The 15707-nt window shown below is 50.3% G+C and overlaps 2 protein-coding genes across 2 annotated transcripts; both read right to left on the bottom strand.

Annotated features, from left to right (window-relative positions):
- Nucleotides 1–2636: 2636 nt before the first annotated feature.
- TSPYL2 (TSPY like 2) lies at nt 2637–9427 on the bottom strand. Its single transcript, XM_068962717.1, has 7 exons — nt 8612–9427; nt 7306–7383; nt 7067–7178; nt 6837–6982; nt 6617–6714; nt 5560–6281; nt 2637–3253 (listed from the first exon to the last, which is right to left on the bottom strand). The coding sequence occupies exons 1-7, from the start codon at nt 9425–9427 to the stop codon at nt 3114–3116; spliced, it is 2112 nt and encodes a 703-aa protein (XP_068818818.1). The 3' UTR covers nt 2637–3113.
- A 4488-nt stretch (nt 9428–13915) lies between these two features.
- Nucleotides 13916–15034, bottom strand: GPR173 (G protein-coupled receptor 173). The gene has a single exon (XM_068963072.1). The coding sequence runs from the start codon at nt 15032–15034 to the stop codon at nt 13916–13918; it is 1119 nt and encodes a 372-aa protein (XP_068819173.1).
- Nucleotides 15035–15707: the final 673 nt, after the last annotated feature.

Here is a 15707-nt window from a genome sequence, read left to right as displayed (position 1 = left end):
GCGGAAGACCAATAAAATTCCAGACAAGGAATTTGCACCATCTACGTTGGGCCACCGGTGCCCGCTTGAATATCTAAGGGTGCCTCGCCTTAAGCTCCCTTTCTCGCAGATCTTAATAACCAGGGCAAATAAGTAGACCTGGCGAGCCTCCGCGCCCCAGATGGAAATTCAGCCTGAAATTAAAGTAAAGAGCAGAGGGAAGAAAAGGGAGAGAAAAAGAGAGAGAGAGAGAGACACGGGGGGAGCCAGATTTCCGAGAAACCAGGCCGAGACTAGTCCGAGAAACTGGTCTGAGAATCTGGTCCCGTCCTTTATTGTTCAGAAGGCCTTTTATACTTTTGATAAAACATGGAGATCAATGGGTAACACAAAGTTATGCAGCGTTAGCAGTCCAGACTCTTATCAAAACCAGGCTTTTCTCTCTGCATACCTAATTGTATACACAAGTCTTAGGTAATTTACATCATCTTCCAACCAAAAGGGCCAATTAACATTTTACAGCCTTTTTTCTGATAAGGGTTTGTCAACCACAAGACTTATTTGTGTTGATCTTCCCAAGGTCTGGTGCCACTCTCGGAAAGCACTAAAGAAAGTTACATTCTTAGACAGCAAGGATACAGCAACTTATAACAAGTAGAGGGAGTGCAGTGATTTATAGCAAAAGAGAAGCAATTAACTCAAAAGTCTAGTGTTGCTAACATCAAAACTACTATGTATCTTTTTCTACATCCTGCTTACATTAACATCCTTCCAGGTGCCTAAAAGATAAAGAATAAGGAGGTCTGGCAGCAATCCTTGAGTCAACAGTGAAAACCCTCTACCAATATAATTTTTAACTCTTTAGAAAAGGCTCTGTATCTTTAAGATGCTTTTAAGCTTTGTGCCTCCCGCGGTTGGGGGGCTGTAAGCAATTCACAAGCTGTAAGAGGTCTGGGGAACCTGTTAGGCAGGCTAGAGAGCTATCAGAGGGGTTTAACTGAAACATCCCTTTCAAATGCAGAAGACTAAAACCCTGAATTGACTTTTTCCCAGAGAATACCAGAAAAGCAGAAAAGCAGAGCACAAAAGCCGGCAGATTTTTGTTGGGGTACATGCTTAGGAATTTCCAGAGGGGTCCCTGAAGTCTGAGCACGCCTTGCGTATGTCAGCTTCCTTCCTCATGACCTTGTCACGGGCGGGATTCCTCACACTGGCTCCCGGCAGTTCATTAATTGTGAAAGACATATAGTACAAATGTAAAATGTTAACAATAGGGGAAACTGATGAGGTATACTGGTAGTATATAGGGACACTCTCTGTATTATCTTTGCAATGATTTTGTAAATCTAAAACTTCCAAAAGATAATATACCTCCCATATCCTTCCCCATCACGCCATTCTCACCTTAGGTATAGCATCCACTTTCTCACTGCTCTCCCTCCCTCAAATCAATGCTCCTGGCAGCCAGCAGAGGGCATGATGTAAAACACAAATCAAACCGTCTGAAGCCTTCCCCAAAATAAGAGCATCGGGTGGAAAGTTCGGGAGGTATATTGCAGAAGACATACCCGGATGTCTGGGATCTCTGTGTAAGTTATGATTAATAAAGAAACTGGGAGGTTTCTGTGGTGTTCGTGGAAATAAAGTTCCTGTATCCAAAACGTAAAGCCACTGGGCCTTTCCTCAGATATCTCCCAGATAAAGCTTGTCTTTCAGACGTCCAACTCCTGACCGTTCCCACCCTGCCCCCACAGCTACATAGTAATTTTCCTTTTCTCTTCCTTTGAAAAGTAGTGAAAGTGTTAGTTGCTCAGTCCTGTCTGACCCTTTCCGACCCCATGGACTGTAGCCCGCCAGGCTCCTCTGTCCATGGAATTCTCCAAGTAAGAATATTGGAGTGGGTAGCCATTCCCTTCTCCAGGGGATCTTCCCCACCCAGGGATCCAACCTGGTCTCCCGCATAGCAGGCAGATTTTTTACCAACTGAGCCACCAGAAACCCCTGCTTTTATCTCTATGCAAACTCCCCAGCCAGGACTCTCTTTTTTTCTTGTCTTCTCTCCCAGGTCCAGCCCCAGAGATCATGCACCTTCTTCCTGAGAGAGCACTTATGCATTACTGGTTTAAGTCCTAACTGATATCATTTTTATTTCACTACATGCGAATGAAAAAAAATGGATTCCTCTAGCTCCCCCTCTCCCAGCTCATACTAGGCCCAAGGAAATGTTTGACGCACGATAAATAAAAAGATCACTGAATAAAATGTTCCAGGGCGCAGGGCGTTTCTGTGCGCATGCGCGGAGGGGAAGGCGTGGGACGCTGTTAGCTACCTGCCTGGGTCTACTGCGGCCTCCGGGAGAGGGAGGGGCTTCCTCAGCCTCGCCCTGCCATTGGTCAGAATGGTCCGCATTGACCGGACGCAACATCTCTGCGGTAGGGAGGAGCTCGCCCCTAGCCAGGCACCTCCACCCCCAGCAACTACCATCTTCCTGGCCCCTGCATAGACGGGGCACCTACTTGCGGGCCTGTGGGAACGGAGACTGGCTGCTGGGGACCGTGCACCGAGTGGGACAAAAGACTCGAAACAGCACTTTGAATTTGCTCACAATTTTATTAGGATTACCAGGGTCCAGAGGGAACGAGGCGGGACTTCTGGGGGAGGGGGACAGGAATACCGCAATGGCGAAGCGGCCTTGCATAGACACCGAGGCGGGCTAGCGGGCACAGCTGGGAAAGGTGAGGAATGGAGGAAAAGAGACTTGGGAGAACAGGGTGGCAGCAGAGCCCCCCAAGGCCACAGCAGCCCTCCCCGCTTCGGGATCAAGGGTGTCCACTCCACACAGCACGAGGAGGGGGATAGAGGGGCCCTGACCAAAGCATCACGATAATACGTTTAGCAGCACACAGAAGCCTGCGGGGGAGGAGGGCTAAAAGGAAGGGGGAAGCCCCCATTCCCTCCCCCCAAAATAAGAATTTCTCAATTACTAAACCATAAAAATAAACTTTAAACCCGTGTACGAAGTCAGTCACCCCCCAGAAGTGCAATGCGGGGCCGCTCGGCCCTAGCTGATAGGGAGGGCAAATGGGGCAGGGGGAGAAGGATATAGAGAAGCAGCCCCTGAAAGGGTAAGACGTTTATCCCATTTTGCCCCTCTTTCCCGGGATGGCCCAAGGGTTTTGGACCTGAAGCACCTTCTCCATGTCGGAGTCTTCTGAGTCCTCCTCTCCTGAGTCTTCGATTCCTTCATCATTGCTGTTCTCACCTTGCTCACTGCCTGCACAGGAAAGAGAATCAAGGAGAGGAAAATGGAAGAGGGTGGTTAAATGGACAGGTAGATGTCACTCTTCATAAGAAACAGAGCCCACAGTCAGGTTTTGGGGGGCCTGGGACCACTCATCAAGCACCTCTGCTTGGAACAAGCAGCCAAGTATGTGTGTGAACTCAAGCTAAGAGAGTAAGGGGCAGTGGGAGGAAAGCAGGAAGGCAGGGTGGGCTGCCCCTGTCCTAACTGATACATCTCTGAAAGTAGCTTTTTCTCCCAGTGTATGCAATGTGTGTGTCTCTTCCTGAGCTCTGACTTCAGCTGAATAAACCTTCTATTCATCCAGAGGCTGCTCCCTCTTTTTCCCTGGTGTGATTCAAATAGGCCTAAGTCTGTCTTTTTTGGCCCAATTCCCCACCCCTGCTCCCACACTAGGGTTGTGCAGATAACTCTGCCTCCCCTTTTCTGAAAGGAGATGCCACTGAGTAGGAGGGGATGAGGCCGGCAATTCCCTCAGTTTCCCTACCTAAAAATATGTCTAGATTAAACCTACTTGCTCATTCAACTCCTTTCTTGGTGCCCTCAATGGAAGTTTGCCAGGGATACCATGGCCAAAACTCCCAGGAGTGGCTGGTCCTCCTGCTCCTTCCACCTCCCCCACAGGGCTGCCTCTCCTCTATTTTGCCTGAGCTTCAAACATCCCCCCTTGTCTGCCTTCTGCCATCTCCTTCTTAGCCAAGGTTTGACTCTATTACCTTAACCCCTGCTCATCCCTCCCCCTTCCCACTGTGGTCTGGCTCTACCCCCACCAAGCCACTGAAACTACTCTTCCCAAGGTCACAGATCATCTATTCAGCTGCTAATACAATGAACACATCCCGGCCCTCATCTTACTTGCCCTTTCAGGACCACTGGACACTGCTAACAATTCCTTCCTTCTCAGAATGTTCCATGACCTAGCTCTCCTAACTCTACCCTCTCAGAGTCTCAGTTTCCCCATCTATAAAAGGAGGATAATAGTACCTACTTCTTAAGAGTTGCTGTGAGAATTAAATCACTTAAAGCAAGAAAACCATTAGTACAGTGTCTGGCACATAGTAAACACTTCATTAATGTTAATTGGACCCAATTAACATTAACTGGCCCCAGAATCCAGATATAGGATTCTGCCCTGGCTTGTTACCTCCTTTCTTTACAATTTCTGACTTTCCAGACATACCACTAACCACCTGCCTCTCAGACACCTGTACCTGTGTCCAAAAAGCCCTTCCAACTCCATGTTCCTCTCTGCATCCCACCAATCCCACTGCCATGCCCTTCCCCATCTCATGAAATGGTGCTTCCTTTGGCCAGTCATCCAGGCCAGAGCCAAACATGGCAGTTACCTTAAATAATGCTTTCTCCCTCAACCCTCCATGTGCAACCCTTCCTCAGCATTTCCCAAAGTGCTTTTTTTGGTGGGCAGTGAACAATGGCTTCTGTGATCAATGTTTGGGAAATGCTGACTTCCACAATGTTTAAATAGGTTTCTTAGAGCAGGATTTATCAGAGCCTTTCAGGTGCCAATGTACATGTGACTCTACATAAGGACATTATTGTATGCAGTATTTCCTCAACATATTTGACCACTGAACCTTTTTGTGAGAACCTTTTAGAGAAGGGTCTTTAGAAGACAACTTGGTAAACCCTGACAAACAGACTATGCATTTTCACCCTTCTAGGTTCTTTTTCATGTGATCCCTTCCACCAAGAATGCCCCATAATGCTCCTTAATGTGAAGGCAGCCTCCAATTCAAATGTTACTTTTTTTCTCTAGTTCTCCCCTTCCTGATTCTGGAGATACAATTAGCTCCTCCCTCCTCTGGGATCACTGAGTACACTGTTCACTTCACCCCCAGCTCCCCAAGCAAGCCTGGGAGTTCTCAGAAGGCCAGGGCTGGGTACAGAGTGTGCTGAATTGCAATGTGTTTGCCACTTTTTCCCCTCTGTGTGTGAACCTGTCTTAATTTGCCACTCACTGCCTCCTATCTCTTCTCTCTGCTTCATTTGTCTTGTGCTCTGTTACAACCTATCTGCCTATCACCAAGAACTGAAATTTGTTTCTTTGGTTTTGTTATGTTTGTAAATTAAATGTTCCTTGGCCTTGCTTAATTTAAAAACTTACTGAGAATGCTTTTTTTTCTCCACAAGAGCAGATTGTGCTCATGCCTTGATACTCTGATCCTGGCCAGATTTTCTCTGACAGGAGAAAGGAGGTAAGACAAAAGGTGAGGGTCCAAAGAAAAAAACAAAACAAAAAAGGTGAGGGTCCAGCTCACCTTCCTCACTGCCCTCCTCCTCTTCCTCCACTGACGATTCTTCTTCAGAGATGTTCTCTACTTCATCTTCATAGTCATCCTGGTTGGTATTGTTATGGTGATCCTTGTCAGAGTCTTCAAGGTAATTCTCATAGTCTTCAATGTCTCTGTCATCATCATCACTGCCTTCATTGTCACCTTCGTTGCCATCATCACTACCTTCATTGTCACCTTCATTGCCATCATTATCTTCAATATCACTGCCATCATTGTCTCCTTCATTGTCACTGTCACTGCTGTCCTGGTTGTTGACACTGCTCCTTTGGTTGCCATCTTTAGGGTTCTCATCATCACCATTGGGGTTCTCATCAGCATTCTCATTGTTGTCATCAGGGTTCTCTTCGTTCTCATCAGTGTTGTCATATTCAGGGTTCTCACTGTTGTCATCAGCACTCTCATTGTTATCAGTGGTTTCATTGTCATTGGGGCTTTCATTGTTGTCGGTGGTCTCATTGTGGCCAGGGCACTCGCTGTCACAGAGGCTCTCACTGATGTCAGTTATCTCGTTGTCAGTGGTCTCGAAGCAGTCAGTAGTCTCCATGAAGTCAGAGATCTTGACGTCATGAATGGTCTCATTGTCGGTGATACCATCACTGTCTGAGGTCTCTCCAATAATGTCTTCCATGATGTGATAGTCATCAGAGTCTTCCACGATCACCACTTCATATTCATCCTTGTTTTTACTGTGGGGAAGTCTGGGGTTGAGTATAGGGTTGGTGGGAGGTGATGTACCCAGAGCAGACAAACACTGAAAGGTGGTAAGTAACAGGGGAGGCAATAGGCTACAAGGGTTCCCTGGGATGAGGCTAGGTGGGGAGAGTCCCATTTCTAACCCCTGAGCATAACCTCAGCCAATCACACCCCATTTCTGGGCAATATGTTTTACCCACTTGTAAAACATATTGGATTAGATCATCTCAAAGGTCCCTTTTGGCTCTATGAATACTGTGTGACACTAGCCTAGTCTTTGCCCCACCCCTAACAAACCACCTCTCAGCCATCAACCCTCTGCCATCACCTTTCTTCTTTTTCTTGCTTCTTTCTGCTTGTTCTGTAGCCCCCTTCTCCCATCATGTAGTAACGCACAGGGTTAACCCACAGGTCATTCTTGATAATCTGTTGAAAGAGACAGGGGAAAGGAGCTATGAGCATAAGTCCCAGAGCCTACTCCCAATCCCCCAGGCACCTAAGGGTAAGCCTAGCAAGGTTTTCCCTGACAATGCCAGGAGGGGCCCCACCTCAGCAATCCTGTCAGCCTCTGGGAGGCTATGGTTTGAGAACCAGCTGAAGAAGCTGTGGCTGGCATCCTGGTTCCCATGCCTGTGGGCCTGAGGTTCCTGGCCCCGGTGCCAGCGAATTGGGGTGGAGTGAGACACCAGCCGGCCTGGGGAAAAAGGAGGCTATAGAGAGGGCACTGGACAAGGTTAGATGGTGGGGGGGATGAATTTGCTCTGGGGCTACCTCTTACCTGAGCGGTTGCGCTGGAACTCCTTGACAATCACCATATTTGTGAAGTAGGGGTTTGTCTGGAAGTACAGCTTCATTTTGTAGCCCATGGAGATATGTCTGAGATCCTGTACCTGCTCAGGGTGGGGGTAATGGTGGAATTCCCACCACACTGTGGCCCCTCCCACCCAATCCCCCCTCACCTCCAAGGACCAGATTCCTTGCCCAGTCCTAGCAGAAAAGATCTCTCTTTGGCCTGACCTGCAGGTTGGTCAAGTAGCGGAAAATGTCTTCATCACGTTGGTTGATCAAGATTGAAATTTTGGGGTGGTTGAGGAACTGATGGAGGGAGCAGTTTAGGTCAAGGAGTGACTGTTCAATGAGAAGGAGGGAAGGCAGGCCAGGCGGGGCTACGCAGGGCAGAACAAAAGAGAGGCTGGAGCAGAATTCCTTCTGTGCTCATGTGATGTATGTGGAACAAGTAGGTCATGCAACAAGACCCATACTTTTATTCCCATGATACCATGTGGTGAGAGCCTGTGTTTAAAAATATCAAACCTCTATATTAGGTGGCCCTGCCACGGTTCATATCTGCTGTGTGTTTGGGTGCTGGGAGTCTATACCCAAGCGTTGTCATCTCTGAGTGTTCACAAGACATTGTGTGTCTGGGGGCTAAAGGCCCATGTCCAAATGATGTTATATCTGGTTGCTGATGGCCTGTTGTCACATGATGTTATATATTTGGGTGTTATGGGTATGTGTCCACATAATGTTGTGTGTCTGTGTCTGAGAGCCCGTGTCCAGGTGATGGTGTGGTCTGGGTACTGAGGACCTGTGGCCACATAATACTGTGCCTGGGTACTGGGGGCCTGTGATCATGTGATATGTATGTATGACAGTATCAAGTGTCTGTGTCCATGTAATTCTATTAGGATGTTAAACCCATGTGTTCCTAACATGTTACATGGTCCCCCAGAGATAAGCTTATCACCAACAGTGAATTATTGTTATTTCCTTCATTTAACTTCTTAATCTCTATTCCTAGATACCCCTTTTCCTGATTCTTCAGGGCACTGGCCCCCTCCTCTCCAGCCAGGATTGGGGTCTCCCTAGAATCTAAGTAGAGACCTAGGCATGCACAGCCATGTGTGACTTGGGTACCCTTTCTGGGCCAATTCTCTGCTGTATGCCCTTCCCCTCCTTCTTCACTGTCGTCCCCCTCTCCCCACTCCTCGTTTTACCATCTCTGGTCCAATTTTTCTGGTGTGTCTCTGTCCTCCCGCTTTCACTGTCTGTGATCCATTTTCTTTTAATGCTATGCTCCTTCTCTTTCCCTTTCCCATATGTGGTCCAGTTTTAATGGGCTCTCCCTCCCCCTTCACCATCCCCAGTCCAGCTTCTCTGATGTTTTGCCACACTCCTTCCATCCCTTCTCCACCAGACTTCCTCATTCTTCCAACAGGGGCCCGCCCCCACACCCTTTCACACAGTCTGTCCCTCCTCTCACCGCCCCCCACCCAATTCTGGTCATGGGCTCCTGGCCCATGAGTATAGATGACAAGGATACTGCTTTGACCCAGAAGCCTGGGATATGCTGGATGATAAGATCTCTGCGCTCCAGGAAGGGTCTCCGCATCTGGATGAACTTGCGCTTGAGACGGAGGAAGGCCTTTCCTGCCTTGATATTCACCGCCTCCAGGTCTAGTTGAATGTTTTCCAGAGCCTGCAGGATGCACTCTATCTTCTCAGCATTCTTCTCTGGGCTTTCCCTCTTCACCTTCCTGGGCTTTCTCTTCCTCCTCCTCCTCCTCTTCCTCACGCTCTCCTTTTCATCCTCGTCGTCGTCTTCCACGATGATGACGGTCTCTTCTCTCCCCCTTGGACCGGCTAACCTCTGGTACCCCCGCCCCCCTGCGCTACAGGTTTCTAGGGCCTTCTCTCCTGCAAAGCTGCTGGGCTCCGTCACCTGGAAGTCAATCTCCAGGCTTCCCCCAGAAACCTCTGAGGGAGAGAGCGTTTCTAGGCTCTCCGCGAGAGGGGGCGACCCCCCGTACCCTGACTCGACTGCGGGCTCCCAGTCGGGACCCCCAGCCCCCAGGGTGAAGTACGCGCGGATACCCCCCTCCTCGAGAATGACATAGGGCGGAGGCGGGGGCAGAGCGGGGCCCAGTCCCACCCCCATCATGTCAGCCAGCACCTGTGCCGCCTCGGTTTCCTCCTGGAGCCTCGGGCGCTGCTGAGGTGGAGGCAGGGGCAGGCGCAGGAGAGGAGGAGGAGGAGGAGGAGGAGGAGGCGGCGGCGGCGGCAGCAGCTCGCTCTGAGGGGGCTCAGAGCCACTAAGGCGGCGGGCCTTGGCCGGAGGCCCTTCCTCTGCGCGGTCCATGGTGACCGCGTTCGCACAGCTCGGCCTTTCGCGCTCGGCCGGGCCGCCGCTGCTCGTCACACCGCAAGCGAAAATGCCGAGCCTCACGCGACCAGCTCCGCTCTCAGCCTCGCTGTCGCGCTCCCTCCCACAGCTCCGGCCGTACTCCCTCCGCGCCAATCGTCAGGCCCCGCCCCCTCGTGACGCCAGAGGCCGTCCCGCCTCGCCATTGGCTTCCAGCCGTCGCGGCGGCCCTTGCGCCCCCTAGGCCCCCGCCTGCTCGCACGCAATCTGCTTGCCAACACCGCACCTCATCACTTTCCCATTGGCTTCCCTCAGGCCCGCCAATCACCCGGCTGACTCCCTCAGCGACCGTCTGGACTGTGCAGGGCGATTGGCCGCGGGGAGATCTGAGGGGAAGAAGCCCCTCTCCCTCACCCGCCAACGTTTTATCCAATGGGAAAAGTACCAGTGGTTCTGAAGACCCAAACGCAAAACAAAAAACAAGCGCAAGCAGTGAGCAGGATGTGCTTAGATAGACTCGAGAGCCTCGCTGTCATTCTCTCCCTCCTCCCCCCTCCCTGTCGGCAACTACGCACTTCTTAAATCTGCCCCTTCCCCTCGGCCCTGCTTTCGCCCCTGCAGCGGCGAACTCGGAGGCGGCGAACTCAGGGCTCGATTGGCCCTGAAGGAGCCTGGGGTTTAGAAATCGAAGGTCTTTCGTTTGGAGCCAGGTTTTGACATGGCGTTTCCCATTTCTGCAAAATGGCTCTAGCAATAATAATCACACCAAAAAACTAACTTCCTCTGCGTCATGAAAATTATTGTGATTCAGTTCATCTGCTAGATCTTTCTAGGACTATTTCTTCAACTCCATACTTCTTTCCACCCTTTCCTCTCAATTTCCTCAGTGTATGCTGCTTTTAATTGTATTTTAGATTTTTTGGGGAGGAGGGCAAATGGATGGTCTCTCATGAGGCACAGTGGTGGGGTTCTGGTTTCCGTCTGGGACTCGTGTCACAGGTCTGCTTCTCACTTTTAAACCCTGACAAAATCACTGCCTTTTTCTGAGCTTGTTTCCTCTCCTCTAAATAAGGTGTCACTAAAAAGACATTTAGAAAACTGCCCATTGCAGTCTTGTCGTGGTAGCAGAGAATTGGAGACACCTACGCGCCGAAGAATTGACGCGTTTGAACTGTGGTGTTGGAGAAGACTCTTGAGGGTCCCTTGGACTGCAAGGAGATCCAACCAGTCCATTCTGAAGGAGATCAACCCTGGGATTTCTTTGGAAGGAATGATGCTAAAGCTGAAGCTCCAGTACCTTGGACACCTCATGCGAAGAGTTGACTCATTGGAAAAGACTCTGATGCTGGGTGGGATTGGGGGCAGGAGGAGAAGGGGACGACAGAGGATGAGATGGCTGGATGGCATCACGGACTCGATGGACGTGAGTCTGAGTGAACTCCAGGAGATGGTGATGGACAGGGAGGCCTGGCGTGCTGCGATTCATGGGGTTGCAAAGAGTCGGACACGACTGAGCGACTGAACTGAACTGAACTGAACAGACACATCATCCAGGAGAATGAATAAGAAAAATGTGACATATGTATAAGATGGACTACTAGAATGAATTAGGTGTAAACACGGCAACATGGTTGGATATCTCAAAAAACAGAATGTTGAGTGAAGAAAGAAACGGATCAAGATTTATAGTACAATACTGTTTATGTAAATTAAAACACATAACAATACCATACATTTTCCACATATACACATATATGTAAATAAAACATATGAATGGTGGATTGGAAAAACACACGTTAAATACACAAGAGTGGGGTGCCTATGTGGGAGGGGGGATGGTATTAGGGATGGGTGATGAAGTGGACAAAACAAAACAAAAAAGAATATAAGGGCTTCATATGGACCAATGATGATACAGTGTGCCAAGAACTGAGGAGTATGGTCAACTCAATTCTGTGCATCTCATAGAGTAAAGTAATTGAGAGTCCAGGGAACAGGCTGGCTGGAGAGACTCCCAGGCTTGTTTGTTTTTTTTCCCCTGTGACATCCATCCCTCTGAATTTAATCAAAGCTTACCAAAATCCCAGCTGTATACAGTGGATCCTTCTGAAGGGCTCCTATCCCAGAATGAGCAGTCCCTCCATAAGCCATTACTTTGTGTATGTGTGTGGGGCATTACCTAACCCAACAGTTCCCCCAAGTTTGATCCCCAATTACCAGTCCCCATTCTCCATGGTGGTCCAGTTTCAGGAACACCTTATCTGGGTTTTTGAGAGGAGACTCATACAGGAGTTGGGAGTGGTACCTGGGAGCTCCAGACTTTTGGAAGAGATGGGATTCTCAAGTATCCTGTCCATGTTCAGAGCCTGGGCCAGGGGAGGAAGATCTTTTGAGATGGGAGTCTACCCTCTTGCTACATCCATACATATCATTTTCAAATTCCATCTCTCTGACCACTCTACTTCCTGCTGCAGGCACATACTGTTTTTTCTTCTCTCAATTAGGTGCATATGTGCACATGTGTGCTCACATGCACTGTATATGTCTCCACATACAGGCATTTGCTCACATGTGTGCTCCAGGCCAGAGTGTGCCCCAACAAAGTCACACAGACACACTGTCTCACTTGACCATACCTCCCTACATGTGGTCATTGCAGATAGGGCACACACCCACCCACACACACAGACAGAAAGAGAAAACATCCAATATAGCATTGTTCATTTCAGTTTTCCATTTACAAAATCCAATGGTGAATCCAGGCAGTTAGAAAAAAGAAATAGAGGAAAATCCTCCTGAATGTACCCTATCTACCCCCACCCCACTCCCTGGGAAAGGCACCCCGATCACTATCACTGAGAGAACAGGTACCCCCCTGTATACCAGTCACCCCCCTGTATACCAGTCTTTCAGCCACTCTGGCCTGCCTTTCCAGGGCCACTGCATAACCAGGCTCATTAATGTCTCTCCTGCCTAGAGTGCCTTCTCCATTCCTCTTGCTTAAGTCAAGGCTTGCCCAGTTCTGGAGCTGTCTTAGGGTAGGGAGGGAGTGTAGGACAAGGGCTTCAATAGGGGAGAGAAAGGGGGTGGAAAAATACAGATCTCCCCCTCTCCCAGGAGATGAGAGGGGGACAGAGAACTTGGGAAAGACCAGGCAAAGAATGCCAGTTTGGCTCACCAGTCCATAAGACTTGATATGAACCCAGAGTGGGCTCTGCCCTGGGAAGGAGGCTTTGGATTTCCCACCTGGGGAATCTGGCTGCATTCTGCTCCACTTGGGGTGGAAGTAATGGTGGAGAAAAGAAGAGGGGAAGAGCTGTTCAGAGCAAGGAAGTTGGGGGCTAAGGGCCCAGAAGGCCAAGGGTTACCACAGAGGGGCTTGAGGCCCCGGAGGCTTTAAGGGACAAAAAGAGGTCAGAGAGGAATGGACTCAAGTCCACAGTGCCTTGGAACTTATACCACTATGACTTACCAAGGCCCTCAAAGAATTTTCATCTTCAGGAGAGTAGCATGAACTCAGGAGACAGTTCTGGGGTTCAACACTGCTCTGACCCCAGACTTTGGGATTCAGCCATTCTGGGGAGTTTGACTTTCTCCCTACACTTCCCTGGAGGGGTGCTGCTCCTGCCTGTATGAAACCCACATCGACTTCAGTGGGGTTGGAGTGGATTTCCATCCTCAGGAAGAGCTGTAGGATGGGGATCCTGGAGGCAGCTTGAGAGAATGCAGCCAAGCTGAGGTCTCTTCAGCTCGAGGCATATTGCTAGCATCCTGCTCTTCACCTAACCTGGGCCCATCCCAGAGGCCCTTCTCCCTCCCCTCCTTGTTTCTCAAACAGATGCTCAAGAAGCACTTGGGAGGTCTGGACATGGTAGGGATGGATAAAAGATTGGCCTTGGGACCAGGTTTAGCCTAAAACAACATTGCACACAACATAGCAATTAAACCTTGCTCCCTGGGGACCAAGCACCCACTTTGGTCCCTCTCGTCAGCAGATCAATTTCATCCAGGCCTTGCTAAAGGACTTGGAAGGAGAGGGTGTGTAGGAGCAGAGGGGACAATAAGAGCTCTAGAAGTCTATTTTACAGGACAAATTTCCCCCTTCTGGACAATGTCAGAGGAGAGACATTAGAGCAAGAAAGCCTGTCTCCTCAGCTATGAGTAGGAAAACCTGCATTTTCAGTTTTTTTTTTTTTCTGAATTGTCACTTCTGAGAGAGAGACAGAGGAGAGAGAGACTGTAGAAGTGGAGAAGGAGGAGGTGGAGACAGGCCCCACAGGACTAGAAATGCATCTTTCCCAGTCCCCACCCAGTCCCTAACCCTGGGGAGGTGTTGGCAAAGGTGCCTAGATTCCAGGTTGTTCCAGGGTCTGGGGCTGGAGCTCAGAAAGAAAGGCTCATGTATGGAGCCCTACCTCTTCCCTTCTGTTGGCTCCATCGTGGTGGCCACGACCTTCTCCCTGCCTGTCTGCCTACCAGCCTGCTTCACATCACACAGTAGGGTTCTCTAGGAGCTGGGGCACCTGTGCCCCAGCAGGGGGCGTGAGTCCTCAGGCACTTCTTGAGGTCCTTGTTGAGCAGGAAGCAGACGATTGGGTTGACGGCAGCCTGGGCGAAGCTCATCCAAACAGCAGTGGCCAGGTAACGGTGGGGCACGGTGCAGGCTTTCACAAACACACGCCAGTAGCAGGCCACGATGTAGGGTGACCAGAGAAGCAGGAAGAGCAGTGTGATTGCGTAGAACATACGGCCCAGCTGCTTTTCACCCTTGACCTCGTCCATGCCCAGCAGCCGCCGGCTGGCTGCATGCCCATTCTGCCGGATACCCAGTAGGGTTGGTGGCATGGGCCCTCGGCCAAAGCCAGCGATCCAATTGGCAGCAGCCTGGCCAGTGGCCCCAGGGCCATGGAATGTCCAGTTCTGACTGATGGCTGGCACCATCTGCACAGGCTTCATCTTGCGGTGACGATACTCGAAGAGGAGCAGCTTGCCATAGACAGCATGTGTGGCTGCCATGAGCACAGCCAACATAAGCATGAAGCCCAGCGTGTCATTGGCCTTGAAATAGCGATGCTCAAAGATACACTGGTCCTCCTCACGGATGAACTTGTAGGTGCCCACGTCGAAGACAGGTGGGAAGGCCATGGCCACAGACAGGGTCCAGGCCATGCAGATGACAGCTGCGCATGTCCAGAGTGTCATGCGCTTGGCATAGAAGCGGTGGTGGGCGATGGCCATGTAGCGTGTGACGCTGATGCAGAACAGCATGAAGGCCGCATGGAAGCAAAAGAGCACAGCCATAAAGGCAACAATCTTGCAGCTGAGCGCACTGAAGGTCCATGAGGAGCCGTGGCGCACAGAAGCCAGCACAAAGGGGAAGCAGACGGCAGAGCGTATGCCGTCAGCCAGGCACAGGTCCAGCAGAAAGTAGTAAGGAGCCTTGTGCAGGGCACGGTCCTTGAGCACCAGCAGGGACAAGATGGCGTTGCCCGCCAGGCTCACGCACATGATCAGTCCCAGCAGCACCAGCTTCACGTAAGCCACTGCTGATGGTGGAGACAGTGCACCGCTCACCTCCTCGGGCTCTCCAGTGGTGTTGGCCATACTGAGGGGCAGGGGCTGCTCCCAACCCTATGGGGTCAGCCAGTCCAGTACGCGATGGGCCCCAGGGGACTCCATCAGTTGTTCTGCTGGGCTGTACCTGCAAATGAGGATAATGGGGGAGACACAGACACAGATAGAGGTATGAGGGCAGGAGAGGGTGTGAAAACACACACACAGGGGCAGAGAGAGTGAGAAAGAACAGAGAAAATGGACACCAATTGAGACAGAAATGGAGGGGATGAGAAAGAGAAAAGATAGGGAGACAGACAGAACCAGAGAGACAAGAAGAGGGGGAAAGAAGGAGAGAGTAGGGAGGGAGAGAGAGAAACACAAGAAAAACAGTGAGAAACAGATGAAAAGGAAAGGTGAGGAAGAAAGAGAAAGGGCAGTGTTAGTGTGTCTATGCAGCCTCCCCTCTTACTCCCAGCTGGTGTCAGGCCCTGCCCCTGGCCCACTGCTGCTCCCCCTCCCTCCTTGCTGGGTGAGGGGTACTTCATCTCTCTGGATGTCCTCGGTTACCTCTTTCCTCCATTGGTGGGTCTGTGGGATGGGGATGTGGGTGCGGCTCTTCTCTCCCTTTGTAAAGCCCAAAGGTTGTGTTCTTCAAACTTTTAAAACTGCCACCCATAATAAGAAATACATTTTACATCACAATCTGATACACATACGCACA

This window comes from Capricornis sumatraensis, chromosome X (assembly GCF_032405125.1).
Source record: "Capricornis sumatraensis isolate serow.1 chromosome X, serow.2, whole genome shotgun sequence".
Lineage (NCBI taxonomy): Eukaryota > Metazoa > Chordata > Mammalia > Artiodactyla > Bovidae > Capricornis > Capricornis sumatraensis.
This window is presented reverse-complemented; position numbering and strand designations above follow the sequence as displayed.